We start from the raw sequence: 19,997 nt of genomic DNA on the forward strand, positions 1-19,997 counted from the left end.
TACCACTGTTACTACCTCCTTCCATGTGCTGGCTTGTTAGATACTCAAAACCACTCCCCAGATGCAGATTTCATTACGAGTCGCTTTTTTTCAGGTGGAGAGACAGATGTGTAGAAGGTTAAGCAATTCACCTCAAGGCCCACAGTTAGTAAGTAACAGAACTGGGATAAGAGCCCAGGTCTCTGATTCCAAAGGCCACCGACTTCTCATCTAGTAACCTCTGTCCTTCTCTATGGTCTTGGGGTACAGATTTCACAAGACAGCATCAGACTACTGTTTACGTTGGGCTGTCAAAGATGAGTAAGTGTGTGGCTGTGTGCACACATGCTCATCTGCATGCGTGTGTGGCTGTGTGTGTGTACTAGGGGGTTGAGGCAGGCAGAGGGGAAATAAGAGGGAGACTATCAGAGCCAAACACAAACATCCTTCAAGAAGGGGGCAGGGGCCTGTACAGGAAGGCCCCACACCAGACCTGCTCCTCTGTGGATATGGAGCTGTGGAAGGGTGGCCCTCTCAGCCTTTGGTAGACTTGTTTCCGGAAGTCTTCATCTCCAGGGCCTTCTCCATAGGAGCCAAAGGCTATGAGAAACACCGACTCATAGACTGTGGAGAAGTGCATCGCCTTCTGACTTGTCAAAACCTCCTTCCAAAACCTGTCCTGAAACACAATGAAAGAAATGTAGTCATTCTGTAGGAAATATTCCCATTCAATGGAACTACATAAAGTCAATGTCGAATTTGAATCGCTTCACTGTAATCCTTGGAAACACAACTTGCAGGACAAAGTTTAGGCTGTAATTTATTTAGTGAGTGGTAAGCCAAAGAAAACAAACAGCATTCAATGAGCACATTAAGTGCAAAGCTCTTAACTTTTTCTTAATTACATCTCAGTGTTATACAACAGTAAGAACCTGAAGCCTGGAGAAAGGCAGGCCATACTCTGCTGGCTCCGCCATCTAATGACTGTCTCCTTGGACCAGTACCTAACCTTTCTGCCCTGGGCTCACTCACCTATCTAATATATTACAGACTGTGCTAGCGCTGCCTCATGGGTTGTGTGAGGATTAAATGACACAGTCTATGGAAGATCCTGGCACCCAGCTTGGTATAAGTTAAGCCCTCAATCAATGCTGGTTATTTTTACTATATGTGGCCTGCACCCAGCCTTTGTACACGGAACGGTTGGGAAATTTTCCAGGGGGCCTGAGAGCCCACAAAGTTTGGAGCTAGCATTGAAGCAATGGGAAGGAAGCCAAAAAACAATAAATAAATAATTACTAAAAACTTACCTGGGGTGTCAAGCCCCTAAGATGCAGAAACCTTACCTTCTAGCAATGGGTAGCAAAAACTTGAAAAATTTAGGACTGTTGTTGTTTTTTTTAATCTGACTTTTACTTCTTTAGACAGATAGGTATAGATATATAGATATAGATAGATATATAATTTATTGTCAAGTTCGCTAATATACAGTATATACAGTATACTCTTGGCTTCGGGGGTAGATTCCCATGATTCATCAGTTACATACAACACCCAGTGCTCAGTGCAACAAGTGCCCTCCTTAATGCCCATCACTCATTTCCCCCACCCCCATAAACCCTCAGTTTGTTCTGTGTATTTAAGAGTCTCCTATGGTTTGCCTCCCTCTCTGTTTGTAAGTATTTTTTCCTTCCCTTCCCCCACAGTCTTCTGTTAAGTTTCTCAAATTCCATATATGAGCGAAAACATATGGTATCTGTCTTTCTCTGACTTATTTCACTTAGCATAATGCCCTCCAGCTCCATCCATGTTGTTGCAAATGGCAAGATTTCATTCTTTTTCATCACCGAGCAGCTATTCCATTGCATACACACACACACACACACACACACACACACACACCCCACTTCTTCTTTACCCATTCATCAGGACTGCTGATTCTTGATTCTCTTATGGCTTAAGTAGTTTGTTATGATAATTATTATCTGTATTATTACTATTATGAAATAAATGCCTACTCATTGCCTGTATATACATGAAAGACTTCAAAATCTTCCCCGATTCCCCCATGGCTCCCTCCTGTCCGTTCTGCATGGGTGTGCATTTTATATAAGTAGTATCACCCTATAATGCTGTTCCGCATCTTGATGTTTTCCCCACTTAAGCCTACATTGGGAATCTTTTTCTAGAATGGATTGATGCTGTTCTTTCTTAAAGCAGCATGAATTCAACTGTGTGGATGTTGTGTGGTATATTTTTATTTCTATATGATTTCTGCCACTATAATCCAGCTGGAATGTCATTGTCAAGGTTTAGGGGGAAAGCAGCAAGGGTGTTGAAGGGCTTCCCTGTCAATACTAAGACCTGGCCCAGTATCTCCTCATCTGTCTTAAGGCAGGGGTGACAGCAGTGAAGAGAAATGGGTGGCCAGCAATGACAGGGGAAGGTGGATGGATGTTCTGGGAAGTCCGGCGTAGAATTCCAACTGGCTGCCCAGAGAAATCTGAGACACTTTGGGCAATCGAAAATACTCTTGATAAAAAGGTAAAAGAAATCTGGAGCATTATTAGACATTTTTCTTCACTCCATTTTGCCCTATTTCAACTCATGATTGTGTACAACAAGATCATTTTAGAAAGACAAAACTGCTAGAAAAATTATACACTGTGTCCATAGCTGAATCCAAGTGGCAGTTTTTAGAAGCCTGCTAGTGTGGTATGGTGTTAAATGTACAGCCCACTGGATTTAAATACTAGCTCTGTCTCCTACTAGTCATGTGGCCTCTGGTGCGTTATTTCAGCTTTCAGGATCTCAGTTTCCTCATCTATAAGTTCTATGAGTCCTCATGTATGAGTTCACAGAAGATCCATAAAAAGTATCTCTCCATGGGGTGGTGTGAGCTGAAATGGGTTTAGTATACCAAGTGCTCACAGTGGGGCCTGGCAGTAAACGCTCTGTAAGGCAGAGCTACTGGGGCAAAGGGCTCAGTCCCAGTGTGCAAAAGACCCAGTTTGGAAGACCAGCTTTAACACTCGGGAGCTCTGAGCTCTTGAGTAAGGTACCTTAGTTATCCCAGCCTCCGGTTGTTTTTTGTCGGGAATGCTAACAACATCCACCTTACAAGACTGTTGGAAATATCCAGAGCCATGATGCATGTAAATTATGCATGTAAATCTGCGTCATGGGGCTCTTGGGAATACTGAATGCAATGAGACAAGTAATAGGTGAAACTTGGTACTTAGAGGAGGTACGCAGTACGTTTTAGTCATCCCGACCATTACCAAATGAACCAAACCACCTAAGAATTGTCTTATGAGACCAGTATGTTGGTCTTTTGAGGCCTTTACCAGGGCTCCACCGGGAACCTCTCACTTACTGTGCAGAAGAACTCTGGGTAAATTCTTTCAACTCAGTTTCAGTGCCCTGATCCTACAATGAGGAGACGAGGGTGCCTGCCTCAGGTGGTAGTAGTGAGCATTCAGTGAGCTGATGCATCTGGAGCAGAGCAAGTGCTCCTTGCTTGCTACTTCTTTCTGCGGGAGCCATGGAGGGCTCATGAGCACCTACCTCCAACTGCTGCAAAATAATGAAGACAAATTCTCCTGTATTGAGTCCCAGGTTCTCGGCAGCCAGCAGAATAATTTTTGCATCCTCTGAGCTGCAGATTAAGATGATAACTAAGAAGAGAAAACAAAGTCGGCCAATGGTACATGTTCACATGCACATGTGCCGACACACACAAACACACACACAACACACACGTACACTTTGTAAAGTATAGCCACTCCAATGAAGCCAAAGAGACCTGAACTTTTTCGGGTAGGAACTAGGAATGCCCAAACTATTCCCAGCATGTATACTTCTGGGACCATGTCAACAGTGCACAAGCTGGCAGAACAGAGGTCCTCCCTGCAGCTTCTCCCAAAGTACAAGCCAAAATGAGTTTGTGACCACTTCTGGGCTCTCATCTCTTCATTTAATTAACTCACAGCAACATATCTGGCTTGTGACTCATCAGCCACACAGCAATTAGGTGGAGTTCACAGAGGACCCAGAATCGGGAGCATTTAGACCTTCTGACTTTGGATGGAGGATTTGTGGTGGGGGGCACGAAGAATAGGTCACAGTGCTTTTCTTCCATCCAAACACATCAGCATGCATTTTGACACTCAAATTAAGTAGTGACTTATTTTTTCAAAGGAGGTAAACGATAATCTGCTTATTTGAGTCCCAATTGTGTGTCAGGCACTGTACTACAGACAGGATACAGCAGCAAGCAAGAGAGAAGACCCCTGCCTTCAGGGAGCTGACAGCAACATGACATACAAGTGAAGAGATTAAAGAGAACATTCAAGATTCTAATTCATGAGGGGGAAAGGATGCTCTCATACTAACGTGGGTGAGGTGGTGGTGGTGAGAGGGGACGAACTGCTCCATATCAGATAGTCTGAAATGGCTCCTCGGAGCAAGTGGGCTCTGGGCTGAGTCTGGAAAGATAAGAGGAAGCCACCTAACCACAGAAAGAGTGCCGGTTGGGTGAGGTGGGGCCGAATTGCAGGTAGCACTTCAGGCCAAGGGATCAGAAAGTCCCCAAGTCCCCAGACTGTAAAGGACATAAAGGGCTTAGTTTACATGAAGAACAGAAAGGAGTCAGTTACTAATTCATGCTGGAAAGTAGAGCCTCTTCAGTACCACAACAAAAATAATTGCTGTCACATGCTGACCAATTATTATGTTTAGCATTTTACAGGCACAACTTCATTTAAGCCTCAACATTCTGTGAGGTAGGTAAGATGATTGTCTCCATTTTGCCAGAGACACAGAGAGGTTAATGTACTTGCTCAAGAGCACACAGCTAGAAAGTGTCAGAGGCTGGTTGCAAACCTAGGGCTGTCTGTCTCCACCGCCCATGCTCTAAACAATAACCCAAATGTAAGGACCCAGCACACCTGGAAGATACTTCCAGAACTTACTCTGTGCATCATAATACTATAGCATCAGGGATTATACTTTACATTAAAAAAAAAAAAAAAACTTTGTTCTTGGTGATGTCTTTATGTACCATTAATTTTGTACCCTGTTTCCTTCCGCTTTTTACATCCATAGAAAAATGAAGAGTTCTTAGTTTTTTTTTCAAGCCATCTGCTTTTCCTATTTGTCTCTATAAACATAAGCAAGGAAAGACTCTTTCCTACTTACTTCTGGCAATCAAGGACACGCTTCTAAGATTCTCTTGAAGGAAGGCTGCATCACTGTTGGTATATTTCACACTGGCAGTGATGGTGAAGTGGGATTTGAGTCCGTTCTCTACAACCTTCCACAATTCATCCACTCCATCCCAGGAGGAAGTCCCAGAGTGACCTCCAAACATCCCAATGTGTTTCCAGCCCAGGTACTGGAGACTTTTCTGGAGCACATCACTAATTTTGTTTATGGGTGGCACGAGTTGCACATAGAGGTCGTATAAGAAGTTGTCTTCCAGGTTTGCAGTTTGTCCAACAAAGTCAAACACAGGGATGTTCCACTCTGAGGCCAACAAGCCAACAACCTTGAAAGTAACCAAAAAGATGTCTTTCCATAACTTAGTTTATGCTACACTCAAACCCCTTTGTAAGGTGTCTGCATAAACTTTGGATTCAGTGACTCTGTGGGTCATACTGAATCCTCTCTTTTAGAATATTGATGATGATGTCTCAGATCCATGGACTGCAATGCTTCTTTCTAGTCGACCTTTGCATCAATACCTGTCAGAGACAGGATGTCAAGGACTTCCACAAAGTTAATCTCATTAACTAAAAAGATACATGTGTTTGTCTTATTTGCTTGCCTTGGCTTATTGCAATCTGTCATGCTTCACTCTTTCCCATTTACTTTTACCATCACTGAATAATTTATGACACACACCAAAGGGAAATCTACACAAGCAAATGATATTTTTCTGTTGGAAACGAAGCATTCACTTTCCACTTAATCTATGTGAGCCATGTGGCTGACAGCATTAGAGTGAATAAGAAGGTCTACATACAATAACACCAAGTCTAAACAATGAACAAGCTAGTGAGTGAACTAACTAACAATTTTTGGTTTGAAAGGCTTTCCTTAAAGAGAATATTACCTGGGGGCGCCTGGGTGGCTCAGTCGGTTAAGCGTCCAACTTCGATTCAGGTCATGATCTCATGGTTCGTGGGTTCAGGCCCCGCGTTGGGCTCTGTGCTGACAGCTAGCTCAGAGCCTAGAGCTTGCTTCAGATTCTGTGTCTCCCTCTCTCTCTCTGACCCTCCCCTGCCCATGCTGTCTGTCTCTCTCAGAAATAAATAAAAAGATTTAAAAAAAATTAAGTGTTCTAATTAAACGGTCTTATTACATCTCAAAGAAATGGTACCCAAGACCTACATAGTTATTATTTATAACAATGTCATCCTTGCCAAGAGATTATTCAAGTCTGTATTATCATTTTTAAACATTTTTTAACATTTATTTATTTTTGAGAGAGACAGAGACAGAGTGCGAGCTGGGAAGGGGCAGAGAGAGAGGGAGACACAGAATCTGAAGCAGGCTCCAGGCTCTGAGCTATTAGCACAGGGGCCTGACACAGGACTCAAACTCACGAACTGAGAGATCATGACCTGATCATGACCGAAGTCAGCCACTTAACTGACTGAACCACCCTGGCACCCTGGTACCATCCTTTTTAAAACCATCCCTTCCAATAAACACTCAGCCAAAGTTTCTGAAAGGCTATACTCTACCTCTGCTGCTTCTGGGCATGCTGGTCCGAATAGAGCAGAAATATGTTCTCTCTGGACCTGGTTGATGAAAACAACAAGAGACTCCATGGTGCTGCAGGTTGAATTGGTATAAGTGAACTCCCAGCTGAAGTTTCCAAGGTTCGCTGCCTCTGAGTTGATCTTGTCCATGGCAATCTGGAGGCCTGCACCCAGCCTTTGCACGCTGAATGGGTGAGAGATGTTCCAGGGGGCCTGGAAGCCCACGGTGAGTTTAGCAGCCTCAAGCCAAGTCACTAGCAGGCTGACAAAGAGTGTCAGAACTAGCGTTGGGTGGGCAACATGACATTCGATCTGCCAACAGAGCTCAGATCCGAGGGAGTCCTCAACACCCACCTTGGGAGCCATAGATGGCATCTAACACCTATATCACTGCAGCGGCCTCCTGACCACTCATACCAGGAGCTTAAATGGTTGTGCAGAGTCCCTGAGGACTGCAGCTTGCTTTCTACTCAGTGGCATTAATTAACCAAAACCTTCCCTTTTCAGAGTCTGTCCTAACACATCTAAAAACAGCAGTCTTGAAAAAAGAGACTGGGGCTGGGAGACATCAAGCCCTGGTAATGGGTCCAGTGAGACCACTGACAGACTTCATGGTCCTGGGAAGGTCACGTAAGTCCCACTCCATCCCCACTAGCCTTTTACTAGTAAAGTAAAAATCATGAGAACCACTCAAGTGTGAACAGATGCCCTGGGCTGGAATTCTGATTTCACCACATATTGTATGACCTATGACATGTTAGGTCCCCTCTCTATGCCTTCATTTCTGATCCATAAATTGGGGGTAAAACTGCAAAGGGATCCTCACCAAAGTGACATGGTGAGGATTAAAAGTGATCTGGTGCCCGGCGTAATACCTGGGCAAAGAGCCATTTCATCAATGTTAGATGATGGCGATTGACAATGTTAATATCATTACAATAATGATGATTATCACCTGCAGAATCTCTCTTACAGAAAATTCCTCTAGTGAGGTGATGGCTGTGAGTGGGATTACCGACAGCTGGTTTAGTCTGTATCCCTCACCCAGGCCTAAGGCACCAGGGAGATGTTACTGATGGATGAATATTAACTCTCTGTCTACACAGCTCTGGGCAGAGCTGAGAACATCTCTTTGTTGATGAATTACATACAATGTATTACATATATAATACGTTACATATGAAATATTGCTTCACATGAAGTATTACAAGGATGGCTTGCCCCTTGGAAAGCCATCACTATCCCCAGGTAAGATGACCCGGCCACCAACTGGGCAAATGCTTATAAGTACAAATTGTTCAGTCTCCATCTACCATCAGATTTCTTCTGGATCCCACTGGTGGGAAAGAGGCTGGCATCTCCTACTCACCTTGGGATTATGCATTTCAGCACAGTAGACTGGTTGTGATACTCAACGCTTAATCTAAGGACCACCTACATCAGTCTTTCCTGATGGTCAGATGTATAGATTCAAGACCACCACTGCAGACCCTCTGAACCAGAATGTCTTGGGTTTACCCTGGAAATCTGCATTTAACAGGCCTTCGTGTATCCCCAGGAACACAAAGGTTTGAGAGACTTTGAGACAGTCTGGGGTGAGAGGAAAGAAAGAATAGACAGTAACTATTTATTCTCTAATTTTCTTCCTTCAGTTGCAAGCCTCCAGGATGGGGCTACTGAGCCTTAGGTCTAGCCTACCTCAGAGGTCCATTTCCAAACCAGTGCATTAGAGAGGTTGCTTTTCTCCAAACCCAATTCATCATAACTTCACTGAGCAACAGATTCTCTCTCTCCTCTGCTAGGACAGCTCTGTGTCAATTTACAAAAAAAAATAAAAATAAAAAAAAATCGGAGTCTAGACTCCCATGCTCTGACCATAGTTGGAATTGCATGGACCTCTTTGACCCATATGCTTACCAGATGTATGTAGTCCTGGGAAAGTCAATTACATCTGTGCCTTAGTTTCTTCAATTTCAAAAGAACATGGTAATACCCCCTAGAGAAGGGTGTCATAAAGATACTGGGAGATGACCTAATTCCTTAGCACAGTGCACTGGATTTAGTAGGAACTCAATAAAGGAGCATCCCTGATGGATGTATCATTGCTCCAGTCATAATGTCAAAACTAGGACTCTGGAAATGTCTTATTACATGCACTGCATCCCGTCTCCCTCTCCCATATACAAGCTTTTTAAAACTCATACTCCCACTCTAGATAATTTTAGATTCTTCACATTTACAGATTGCCTTTTTCTGAGAAACTCTGAGGCCAAGGTGACTGTATGTGTCTCTTTTTGGAGCCTCAGATCCAACACTGTGTTGGGCCTTTAAATGTGCAAATTAATATTAATCATAATAAGTATAAATAATTTTTGTATTTGTAAGTGCTCACAAGAGGGTATGGTCAAAACCAGAAGAAGATACCAGTGAGGTTCAGTGTTGGTGAGAGTCTGATAAACAGACATACACTGCTTATAGGAATGTTAGTAGACAGCAGTTTTTCAATATGCATCTAAAAGCCTTAGGATATATGCATGTTTGACTCAGAAATTCTACTTTTGGGGATTTATCCTAAAGAAATAAGATCATATGATAAAATGTAACAGTACCGCTTCTTTCTAACATTCAAAAATTAGACACAAACTGTATACCCGAAACTAATATAACACTGTATGGTAACTACACTGGAGTTAAAAGTAAAATCCTAATTTAAAAAATTAGACACAGGAGCACCTGAGCGACTCAGTCAGTTAAGCATCCAACTTCGGCTCAGTTTCTGGGTTCGAGCAATACCTCAGAGCCTGGAGCCTGCTTTGAATTTTGTATCTCCCTCTCTCTCTCTGCTCCTTTCCCTTGCATGCTGTCTCTCTTTCTCTCAAAAATAAATAAACAACAACAACAAAAATTTTTTTTTAATTAGACACAAATTTTATGTCCAACAGTAGGGGCCTGGATAAATAACATGGAGCAAACCCATATGAATGAGGACCATGCAGTCATTGAAAATGATATTTTAAATGTATATTTATTGACTTAGAAAGATTGTATTAAGTGAGGAAGCACACTGTAAAAATGACATGTACCATATTCCATTTTTATTTTCTTAAAAAAAGGCGCACAAGGTTGTATAGCAAAGATTACATGCAGCAAATCACCAAAAGTTGTTCTCTCTGGATGATGGAAATTATACGGGTGGTTTTTTCTTCTTTTTACTTTTCTTCCATGTTTGTTTTCTTAATGTCTGCAATGAGGAAGAAAAGTGAAAGTTTTAATTAGTAATAAACCCTCCAGGGCCTCTGGGTGGCTCAGTCAATTAAGCATGGGACTCGATTTCAGCTGAAGTCATGATCACAGGGTCATTGGATCAAGCTTCTTGTCGGGCTCTGCACTGGGAATGGACCTGCTTGAGAGTCTCTCTCTCCCTCTTCCACTCATGCATGTTCTTTCTCTCCCTGGGGAAGAAAAAACAAATAAAAAATAAACCCTACAGAATTGGATTTGTGGAGTAAAAGCATGGGCTTTAACTCATGCTGTCTGAATCCTCAGGTCAGAAGAACCTCACAGAGGTCTGGGTCTTCACACCTCTAGGCACTTGGCTTACCTCTGTAGGCTCTAATTATTCTCTGCTGAGCTCAGTCCCTTCCATCTCTCCATTGTCCTCAGAGCTGGAGAGAAACAGAGATGCAGTGGTCCAAGTAATGGTGGAAAGGTTTCCCTAGCTACAGTCCCCACCCACTTTGTGGGACACGCTTGATTGGCTGGAGTGGGAAGGCCTGAGGTTAAAAGTAGCTCAGTGGTGGGGGCTCAGCAGGCAGTGTGGTGGCAGGAAGGAGGCACAGTGTTCTCCGCTTCATCAGTCCGCCTCCATTCTAGGAGATTCTTATGCCTGCAAGTTACCAGTGCCATGGTGGTGATTGCGGAGGCCACGTTGTTCCACCAATGATGGCTTGAGCAAAAGTGGCCCGTGCATGGCCAGCAGAGGTACAGAGTTTAGTTTTCTATGTAGTGGGGTAGTGCTTTGATTCCTAATTACTTTATCCCGCCTCTATTTCCTAAAGAGATTATTACAGAGAGAGGGTTCTTTCAGCCTGATTTATGGGTTCCTCAATGGTGACCAGCCTGTGCCATGAAGCAGACACAGAGCCAGCTGTTCAACATCTAAAAGCGGTAAGATTAGCTGTGTCCAGGGTCACAAAGCTTTAGTAAGTCCTCTGGCTTTTATTTTTTCTAATGGCCCTCCCTCCCCTCCTGCTCCCCCCAACCCCCACCATCTCCTCTCAAGTTGTAAATCAGTGGCCTAATCATATTTTGAGAAGTAACAGTTTGGAATCTGTGGATTTGAATTTGTCCAGAAGCAAAAAAAGGTGTTGGAATACAACCAGATGAGCCTGTAATCACCTTGAGGGAAAGGAAATTACCCAAGGAGAGGCAGCCATCACCCCTGTTCTCCCCCACTCTCTCACATCTCATCATGTGTTCTGGGAAAAGGCATCAACTTCAGGTTTTGCCAAGTAAATAAGACTGGATCTGAGCCTCCTTTTTTTTGGTTTTGTTTTTTAACATTTATTTGAGAGAGATAGAGTGTGAGTGGGGGAGGGGCAGAGAGAGAGGGAGACACAGAATCCGAAGCAGGCTCCAGGCTCTGAGCTCTCATCACAGAGCCTAATACAAGGCTCAAACTCACAGACCGTGAGATCATGACCTGAGTCGAGGTTAGACACTTAACTGACCGAGCCACCCAGGCACCCAGTGAGCCTCTGTTTCCTTATTGATGAAGTAAGAAAATGTCAGGGAATGAGCCCTTTGACCTTAGGAGCTTCTTGTCCTGAAACCCTAGGACTCTGGTGGATTCCTAGATAACCAAGTACTCCGTGCTTGATGATGGCAGCAAGTTTCCTTCCAGGTCCTGCTTCCAGGTTCCTAAAGGAAGCATTCCTAGATCTAGCACCCCTTGTACTAGCCTTCCCATAAGTAAGCGCAAGTAAAAGGTATCCATCAACTTCTCAGGTGTGAACTTTCAACTTCCCTGCTCTGTCCTCAGCTCTTATAAATAGCTGTGATGTAGTCAATGAATCCAAAGTTTCTAGTTAGTAAATGTTTGAGGAACCATAGGAAAGGGGAGTAAAAGTTGAACTTGTGTTTCTTAAAACTAAAACAGGGCAGATCCCTTGAATCCAAAAGCCATTCCTTTAGTTAACCATGAGCACACTAGTCCTACCATCCCTACAAGGGTGGGCCACTGGACTTGCCTTTCTGATGAAATCACGCCAGTCATATTTCTGAAAATGTTTATACGGGGAGCAAAAATTCCTCTTTCACGGGACATGACCTCTTACATACTTCAACCACCTGGTATTTATCCTGTGCTACTTAAAGACTTCCTCTGGCCTGTGATAGGTTCCTCTTTCTCACACCTGTTTCCACTAGGAGCATGTCTTTGACACCTGACCAGTGCTTTTCACAATCCACGGATTCTGATCAATACTTTTGAGTTTTCTTTTGGCTACAGGTGTAACTTGACATTTAGCAGGTTGGTCCAGCCTAAGTGCCATATTTCTGATCTGAATATTTATTGTGTGGTCTTTGATCCTGTCTCCCAGTTGACGGCTCCTGACCCCCCAGGAAAGCCTTAGGATGAAGAGCAAAAACATTCAGAAAGCGGTGGGGAGGAAGGGCAGGTCTCTGCTCAGTCATCAAAGATACTAAATGATGAACAAGCCTGTTTCAACCAAATCTTAAGTTTTCTGAAAACAACTTTGTGCCACAGTGTCCCAAACACTGAGCAAATAAAGAATCTGTCCTTACATCAATACATCTTCTCCGGTGGGCATCCACTTTTAACTCCTAAGTGGGATATGCTTCTCCCTCTAATCAGGGGGCCAGTGTGGCTCTAGGCTGGTCCTCTGAGCAGTTCTCTCTGGTGTGTAATCACGTGAAGCGAGGCAGGATGTCGCTTCTGACTCCTCCACCCTCTTCAGCTTCTTGTCTGGAGAGCCCCTCCCACTTCCTGGTATTCCTGAACCACTTGTGTGAAAAGTTCCCAAATAAATAGTTCTCTAGCCACGCACTCAGGCTTGCTCTCTTGTGCTGTGAGCCCAGTGAACGAAGACTGCAGAGCAGAGGACCATGTCCTTAAAGGCTAGGTGAAGGAGGAGGTGGTGGCATGCCTCCCAAAGTATTGATGTCCCCATCTGCTCTCCTGGAGGAAGCAGTGTAGTGAGATGATTGGGAGCACAGGTTTGGAAGGCGACTTAAGCTGACTTGGAAAGTTATGCAGTGTCTAAACCTTGGTTTCTTTATCTATAATTATCCTGATGAGCTCCTGTGAGGGTTAGATGGAGTAATAATTGCTGTTGGACCCACAGCGTGGTGCCTGGCATGGAACAACAGTTGTGGAATTGCAGCATTTATATAATAAGGGACTATTGCTTCAGTCAAGGTCATAAACTCTGCTGGATGGATGCTGTGTAAACCAGAGGTATAGGTAAAGTCTTTAAGTTCATCCAGAGCAGTTATAACACATTTGGTGCTGCCACTGGGTGATACCACCTTTTGTTCATATTTCGTAGGCATTAAGGCCGAGGACCTATATGTCTAAATCAGTTGTTGAAGAAAAATATGATGCAAGACACATACATAATTTTAAATTTTTCAGCAGGCATAATTATAAGAGGAAAAGGAACATGTAGAATTACTTGTCTAGTGTATCCTAAATATTATCACTTCAATGCATAATTAGCATTTTAAAATCGATGTTATGCTACTTTCTTCAAACTAAGCCCCCCAAATTTTGTGTGTTTTGTACACCCCTAAACGTGGATTTGGCCTCATTTCCAGTGCTCAGCAGTCACATGCAGCTCCTGGTTATAGTACTGGACCACACAGATCTCAATTTTCCCTCTGAACTGCTGGGAAACAGTGATGATTTTCATGGGGCTGTTGCAGGCTCTGGGAATTTAGACCTGACCTCTCTCTCAGGGATCTCTCTACTTTCTGTCTGATTCTTCTGCTTTTGGAAAGCTCTTGCTAAGAAAGGAGCAAGTTACCTGTGTCTGTATGTTCTAACCTTGTTGACATCATGAACCTGAGAATAAGTCTATAAGGCAATTTGCTCTGTGTGCTCTTTGGGGAGCAGGGCGGGGGGTAGCATATCTGGGGTTAGGGAAAATTTCTTATTGCAATCTGTGCAAACACCATTCTCATCAACCAAGTGCGTGTGCTTGAGTAACACTTCCTTCCCACAAGGAATGAGCAAGTGGCCTCAAGAGCCTGGGTGCCCAGGCTGTCCATGACCCAAGTTGATGAAAATGAGCTGCTATAGACACAGCTGGGGGCTAGCTTCTCCCACACGCACAGCAAAGCCCCGTGGTGCAGGATTGATAGCAGGGCCCGGCATGGAGCTGTGGTAACTCACGGCCCAGTAGACAACTGAGCAGAACGACCTGAGGTTTGCACAGCAGGATGTATAGAGCATCGACCTCTCTGGTTGAGTGAAGTGAGGCTGTGTGTGGGAAATGAGCTCCGTGGCAGGAAAGGTATCCAGGCAGATAGTAAGTCCTTCTGAGGAGGGAAAAGGTAGCTGTTGTTTCACCCTTGGCATCAGAACTATATGGCTGGCATTGCGCCCTGCTTCCTCTATGACAATGGCTCTTAATTTCCTTTGAGAGACCAATGAAAATTCCCAAGATAAATGTGTGTGTGTGTGTGTGTGTGTGCGCGCGCGCACGTGTGTGTGTGTATAGCTATATATACACAAGATTGCATGGGGTTTATAGAATGGATCATACTCTTAGATACACACTTGAGCTCTGGACTCAAGGCTACTTCAATTCAAAATCTGTACTCATGGATACACACTTGAGCTCTGGCTCCAGGCTACTTCAATTCAAAATCTGACTCTGAGACTCTGCTAGCTATTAGCCACATGTCTTCAGCAAATTAATTGGCCTCTCTTAGCTTTTCTTCTGCAGAATAATAACTTCTTCATGGAGATGTGGTAAGGTTAAATGAGATATGGCAGATGAAGTTCCTAGAACAGCCCTGTCACATGGGAAGTGCTCAGTAATGTTCATGAACATCTCGAGTGCCTTCAGAAAGGAGCTGGCAGGAGAACCTTGGATTGCTACCTGGCAAGGTGTACTTTGAGTACCATAAGCCTTTTGAAACATCAGATAACCAAGGAAAGGGTGGGTATGGAGTTCTGATAATTGGAATGGCTGATTATGGCTCCTGTGTTAGGAGTTCAAGGAACTTTGTCCCTTCCTTTTCACATCTCAGTAGAAGGGTAAACTTCAAAGTCAGCTGTGCCATGTGGGAAGCTAAAGGTCAGTCCCTCACAGCTGTATGTGTGCTCACTCTGTGCCACCACAGTGTCTGTCCTGTTATTCTGTCACTTTTGGGGAAGAACATCTACCCACCTTTCTTTCAGAGCCATCAGTTAACCATTAAGTTAGCCATTAAATTAACATGAGTAGATTCAGTTGATCGGCCTAGAACTCTGCTCTTTCTTCTTGGGTCATGCTGCCTGACTTCTAAAGACTTGCATCAGCAGTTGTAATAGGCAAAGGTCCTTCCTAAATAAGTGTTCTCTAAGCCACAAATCATAACTACCCTTGTCACGGGCCCCAAGAGACACTGGAGGTTTGGATGCTGAAGGCACTGTCCCCATTTATACCTCTCAGTTTTGTTAAAAGGTAGACTGGAAAAGTTTTATAAACTGGAAGGAGCTTCACAAATGCACTGTGGGGCTACATGAAAAGTTGACCTGCTTACAAGGTCTGTCTTTCCCTGCTTTCAAAAATGGGGGAAACCTGGGTTCTTCTGTTTCCTAAAGGGCTGTCAGCCCCTATCATGAGATGTATCTTGGGTGTTTCAAGGCTATATTACAAAACCCTAGAGTATTGGCTACTGGTTTTCTAGAACTGTTGTGTAGGAGATTTGTCGTTTCTTTTTCCCCACCAAAGGGGAAGTCATGTCAACAAACTCACCAGAGCACCATGTGTGACTGTGTCTAAACAGTGACTGTTGGATCCGACTCTTCTCACCTTGAGCACCTTACCTATAAATGACCTAAAACAATAAGTAAGGTTTGCACTTTGTCGGGACTACAGGAGCTCAAACATAGGAGGAATTTGTTTGTATTGAATTCTAAATGCATATGGCTGTGGGAAGGGAGGGAGACGGGGGATGTGGGAAAGAAGCCTTAGCTCACACATGTTTTTGTGAAGACAGAGACTACGGGAAATAATGGCTTATCAGGAGATGGGATACTGGGGACCTGGCTTCTGGACTCCCTCTCCTACTAGAGTCCACGCCTCAGCTGCTTCACATTTTACTGTCTTTATTCTTAGACCCTAAGAATAAAGTTAAGTTTGATGAATCAGGTGATGCCCCTAAATGCCTATGCTCAGACCCATGTGGGTTGTCTGTGTGCGATGCTGTGTGGCTTTGATTTATATTTACATAAGGAATGAGGCAGAGAATGGCAATATGTCCTGTTATTGCCAAAGCACTACTCTGGGACTGGTCTGCTTACTAACCTTGAGTAACCCCTCGCTTCCAGAGCAAGCAGTGAGTTCTACTCTGTGCCAGATTGCACCCCCCGCCAACTGCAGGGTCGCCATAAACAAGGCTACCCCAAACACAGTCCCTCTTGACATTTCAACAGTTGGGCTCACTGAAGGCAGAGTGATTCCTAGCGTTGTTCCCAGACCAGCAACATCTACATCACCTGGAATCGTTAGAAATGCAGATTCTCAGGCCCTAACCCAGGCCTACTGAATCAGAAGCTCTGGCCCCAGCTGGGTAGTAACTCACTCTTCAGTGGGTCAGACTTCACTGAAGTCTGAGAACAGCTGGGTTGGAGCATCTTGCTCTCATCATCTGTAGGTTGCTAGTTAATACAACTTGGCATGAATCCAACCAAGTGGGACTTATGCCCTCAGTTCTAGCTGCATTGTATCTCTTTTAGTCACTTCTTAGGAAGCCCTTTTCTTTCAGGTACTAAGGCAGGACTTAGGGCTGTGTGCAAAGAAGTGACTTCAAAGAATTAATGCACCTAAGGCCTGGATGAGAATCTGGCCTAATAAGACCTCAGTGGTAATGTGGTGGTCACCCCTTCACACAGGAGTCAACAGGAAGCAGCACTGGCTTCTGATTTTGATATTATTGGCCACTTGACTGAATACCATGAGAAGACCCCTAATGCAGCATTTCCACAAATTTCTGCTGGCCCAGCCCTCAGAAAGCCATGGGAGGTACAGGCTGTATCCATGATTCTGCATTCTTTTTTTTTTTTTTAATTTTTTTTTAATGTTTTATTTATTTCTAGGAGAGAGACAGAGAGAGAGACAGTGCGAGCAGGGGAGGGTCAGAGAGAGAGGGAGTCACAGACTGAAACAGGCTCCAGGCTCTGAGCTGGCAGTCAGCACAGAGCCCGACGCGGGGCTCGAACCCACGAACCGCGAGATCATGACCTAAGCGAAAGTCGGACGCTCAACCGACTAAGCCACCCAGGCGTCCCATGATTCTGCATTCTAAACATGACCCAGGTAGGCTTGTCCATCAGTCTAAATGCTAGAGTGACTTGTGTTATCGTATTGCCTTGGAGATGTTCTAATTCTGGAGGGGTCACTGGCCTCTTCTAGAAAAAGGCTGATCCTAAAAGGTAGACCTCTCCTATCTGATTCTTACAGTCCTAGCTTGAGCCAATTAAAGTGGCTTCTCCTGTTTCTCTCAACCACAACTCAAGGAGCAAGTTTTCCCTCTCGTGAGCTAGACCTCCCTCTTCCTATTGTGGTTTCAGGGACTCTGTCCCAAAGGCAGGTGCCAAGCCCTGTCTCTCTACTTCCTTTCCCCTGAGGTGTGGGCTTTATAAAGGTTTTGCTGGTTACATGTCAGCTTTCTGAGCAGAGGGCTATCTTGTTTCTTCTTCCTCTTAAGCCCTTACATAATAATCTCCGTTATAATCTTTTGCCAAATTCTATGCTGCTTGCTGTTGGATGTTATTACAAGTGTTTGAACAGGTAACTTCTACCTTTGAACTTCTATTACAACAGGTTCAAAGGTTCCTGGGGAGCTTTTTGGTCACTCTCAGGACAGCACGCATTGGCTTCAGTTGTGGCCTCATCATAGGAGCTGAGGAGAGGCAGAGGTGTCTGAATGTGGTGCTGAACCAGTGCAGCCAGCTGTAAGGCGGTCATTTCCCGGCCCCAGGAAGTGAGTGTGTTTTTACAAGGTAAGCTGCAAGAGCACTACCTGCTCTCTAGTTCATACAGCAATGGGATAGCAAGGGAGGAGTGGGAAGGGGAGACACCTATCTCTTCTCAGCCTTGGGGCTCTTGGACTATATGAAATTACATTTGGTTAAGTAGTACTCTCAGCTGACTTGTGGGGAGGCAAAGCAGAAACCAAGTGGAAAGGGGGTGGAGACATCAAGGGTACATGAATGCCAGCAGGAGGTAGATCTGGGAGAGAAAGTTGCTAATTTCACGAAACCCCTCTAAAACAGACTTAAAAGTCTTAAGAGTCACAGACAAAACCAAGATGTACATCTCCTTCTTCTTCCATTCACAAACTTCTGTGTCAGGGTGGTTTCCGAGGCTGTTTACCAGCTGCTGATGGTAGGAATTCTCGCTTGGAAGGGTCTAGGGGGAGAGAGCCCTTAGCAGACATGCTCTTGAGTGCTGAGGTCTGTATTAGGTGTGTGACCTGCATCATGTTTTGTTGCCAACCCCCCGCCCCCATTATTCCCTGAAATCTTGGGAGTATTGTTTATCTGCATATGTGAATAGGAATGCCACTCTGTGAGAATTTGTAAATGATCAAGGCACTTGTCAACTTGGGCATCCAACCCTGGAGGAAAACAGTAAAAAGAATAAGAATAATAATAAAAGGGAAAGCTCATCTGGCCCTGAGCGCTCTTCATCCAGCTGGTAAAGGAAGCCAGCACTCGGGGTATTAGAATAGCTGAGATTTAACATCCATTCTGCCATCCTCTGACCTCTGCTGGATGGAGCTGCTTCTTGAAGGAATGAGCTCCGGAAACTAAGCAACGCCAGTGTCCCTCCAAGCCATGAAATGACCAATAAGCTAGACTAACAGGGTGGCTAACCTCCTCTTTCTATACCCGGTCTTTCTTCTATGTCTAAAGCGGGCTCCTGTGAGGCCACTCACAGGAGAATGCGATCAGGTCCCATTCTCTGAGACTGATCTGTCTTGCCCTGGCTGCTTTTTAGCTTGAAGGCATTTCTCTCTGTAGAGAGAAATGAACCCTAACCTCGCTCCAGTAAAGGGTCAGGCTTATGTCCGACTTACCATGAGCCTTCCTGAAGGGGCCATGGCTGGAAAAAGTGTTGCTTAATTCTGGAGCATCTGGGAGGTAAGGAGGGGGTGGGTTGGGAGAACTCATGATTTCTGCCTCCAAATCTGAGAACGGGAGCTCCCATGCCCTTCTGTGGTCACAGCCTCAGGTGAATCCTACGAAGCTACTATAGGTCCTGGTGTCCTTTAGACCAATCTCCAGGACCATTTCAGGGGTCTGCACATTCAGGACCATTTTTGTCATAACACTAAGAAGTGACTTGCCTTTTCCTGTTAACTGGCTCATGCATGTACAGTGGATTTTCCAGAAGCTGCAAGATACAAGATCAATCTGACAGCTAAGGACATACCTGCTTGTTGCCTTCCTGTGGTTTAAAAAGTTCCTGGATTTAATTTGGGGAGGTGTAGGAGGCAGCAGAGTAGATTTTTTAATTTAGATTTTGAAGTGTGGAAAGGGTGAGCCGATGTGTCAGAGGAAAAGAACAAAAGCTCTCCGTCTGGGTCACGGTCATTCCTGACTTGCTGGTTTCATTGGCTTTATCAGACGTGCTTGGGGACTGAGGCAGGTGGGGGGGGGGGGGCGGGAGCGGGAGGGACAGAGGTTGGAGGAGGGTGACCCTGTGTCATCGGGAGGGATGCAAAAGTTGAGGGGCCTTCCTGTCCTGGGAGTCAAGGCACGGGGGAGCGGTGTCCCCTTTCTGGCACTGGTGGTCCACTCGGGTACCTCAAGTCAGTCCCGATTTGCTTTATTTTGTGTTGTTTGGATCTTTATTTCAAGGTAGTCAGTCACAGGAGCCAAGGGTGAACTGTGAGATGCAGGCTGGCCTTTGTTTCAGCCCTTAGGGGCTCGGGTTAAGGGCTTTGAAGAGGAGCCAGGGCAGCCTGGCGGCTTTTCTCCTGGCCACACTGCTTCCACTTTCAGTTGTGAAA

General features: G+C 44.7%; 1 protein-coding gene across 1 annotated transcript in view; it reads right to left on the minus strand.

Annotated features, from left to right (window-relative positions):
- The window catches only part of LOC120235352 (guanylate cyclase 2G-like), a 43,433-nt gene extending 36,321 nt beyond the window's left edge, over positions 1-7,112 (minus strand). The window contains exons 1-4 of the mRNA XM_039237640.1: positions 6,729-7,112; positions 5,179-5,527; positions 3,547-3,656; positions 473-658 (exon numbers count right to left, since the gene is read on the minus strand). Of these exons, the coding sequence (XP_039093571.1) occupies positions 473-658; positions 3,547-3,656; positions 5,179-5,527; positions 6,729-7,112 (1,029 nt within the window). The remainder of the gene's footprint in view (positions 1-472; positions 659-3,546; positions 3,657-5,178; positions 5,528-6,728) is intronic.
- Positions 7,113-19,997: the final 12,885 nt, after the last annotated feature.

This window comes from Hyaena hyaena, unplaced genomic scaffold, assembly GCF_003009895.1.
Source record: "Hyaena hyaena isolate Hyena2069 unplaced genomic scaffold, ASM300989v1 scaffold_128, whole genome shotgun sequence".
NCBI lineage: Eukaryota > Metazoa > Chordata > Mammalia > Carnivora > Hyaenidae > Hyaena > Hyaena hyaena.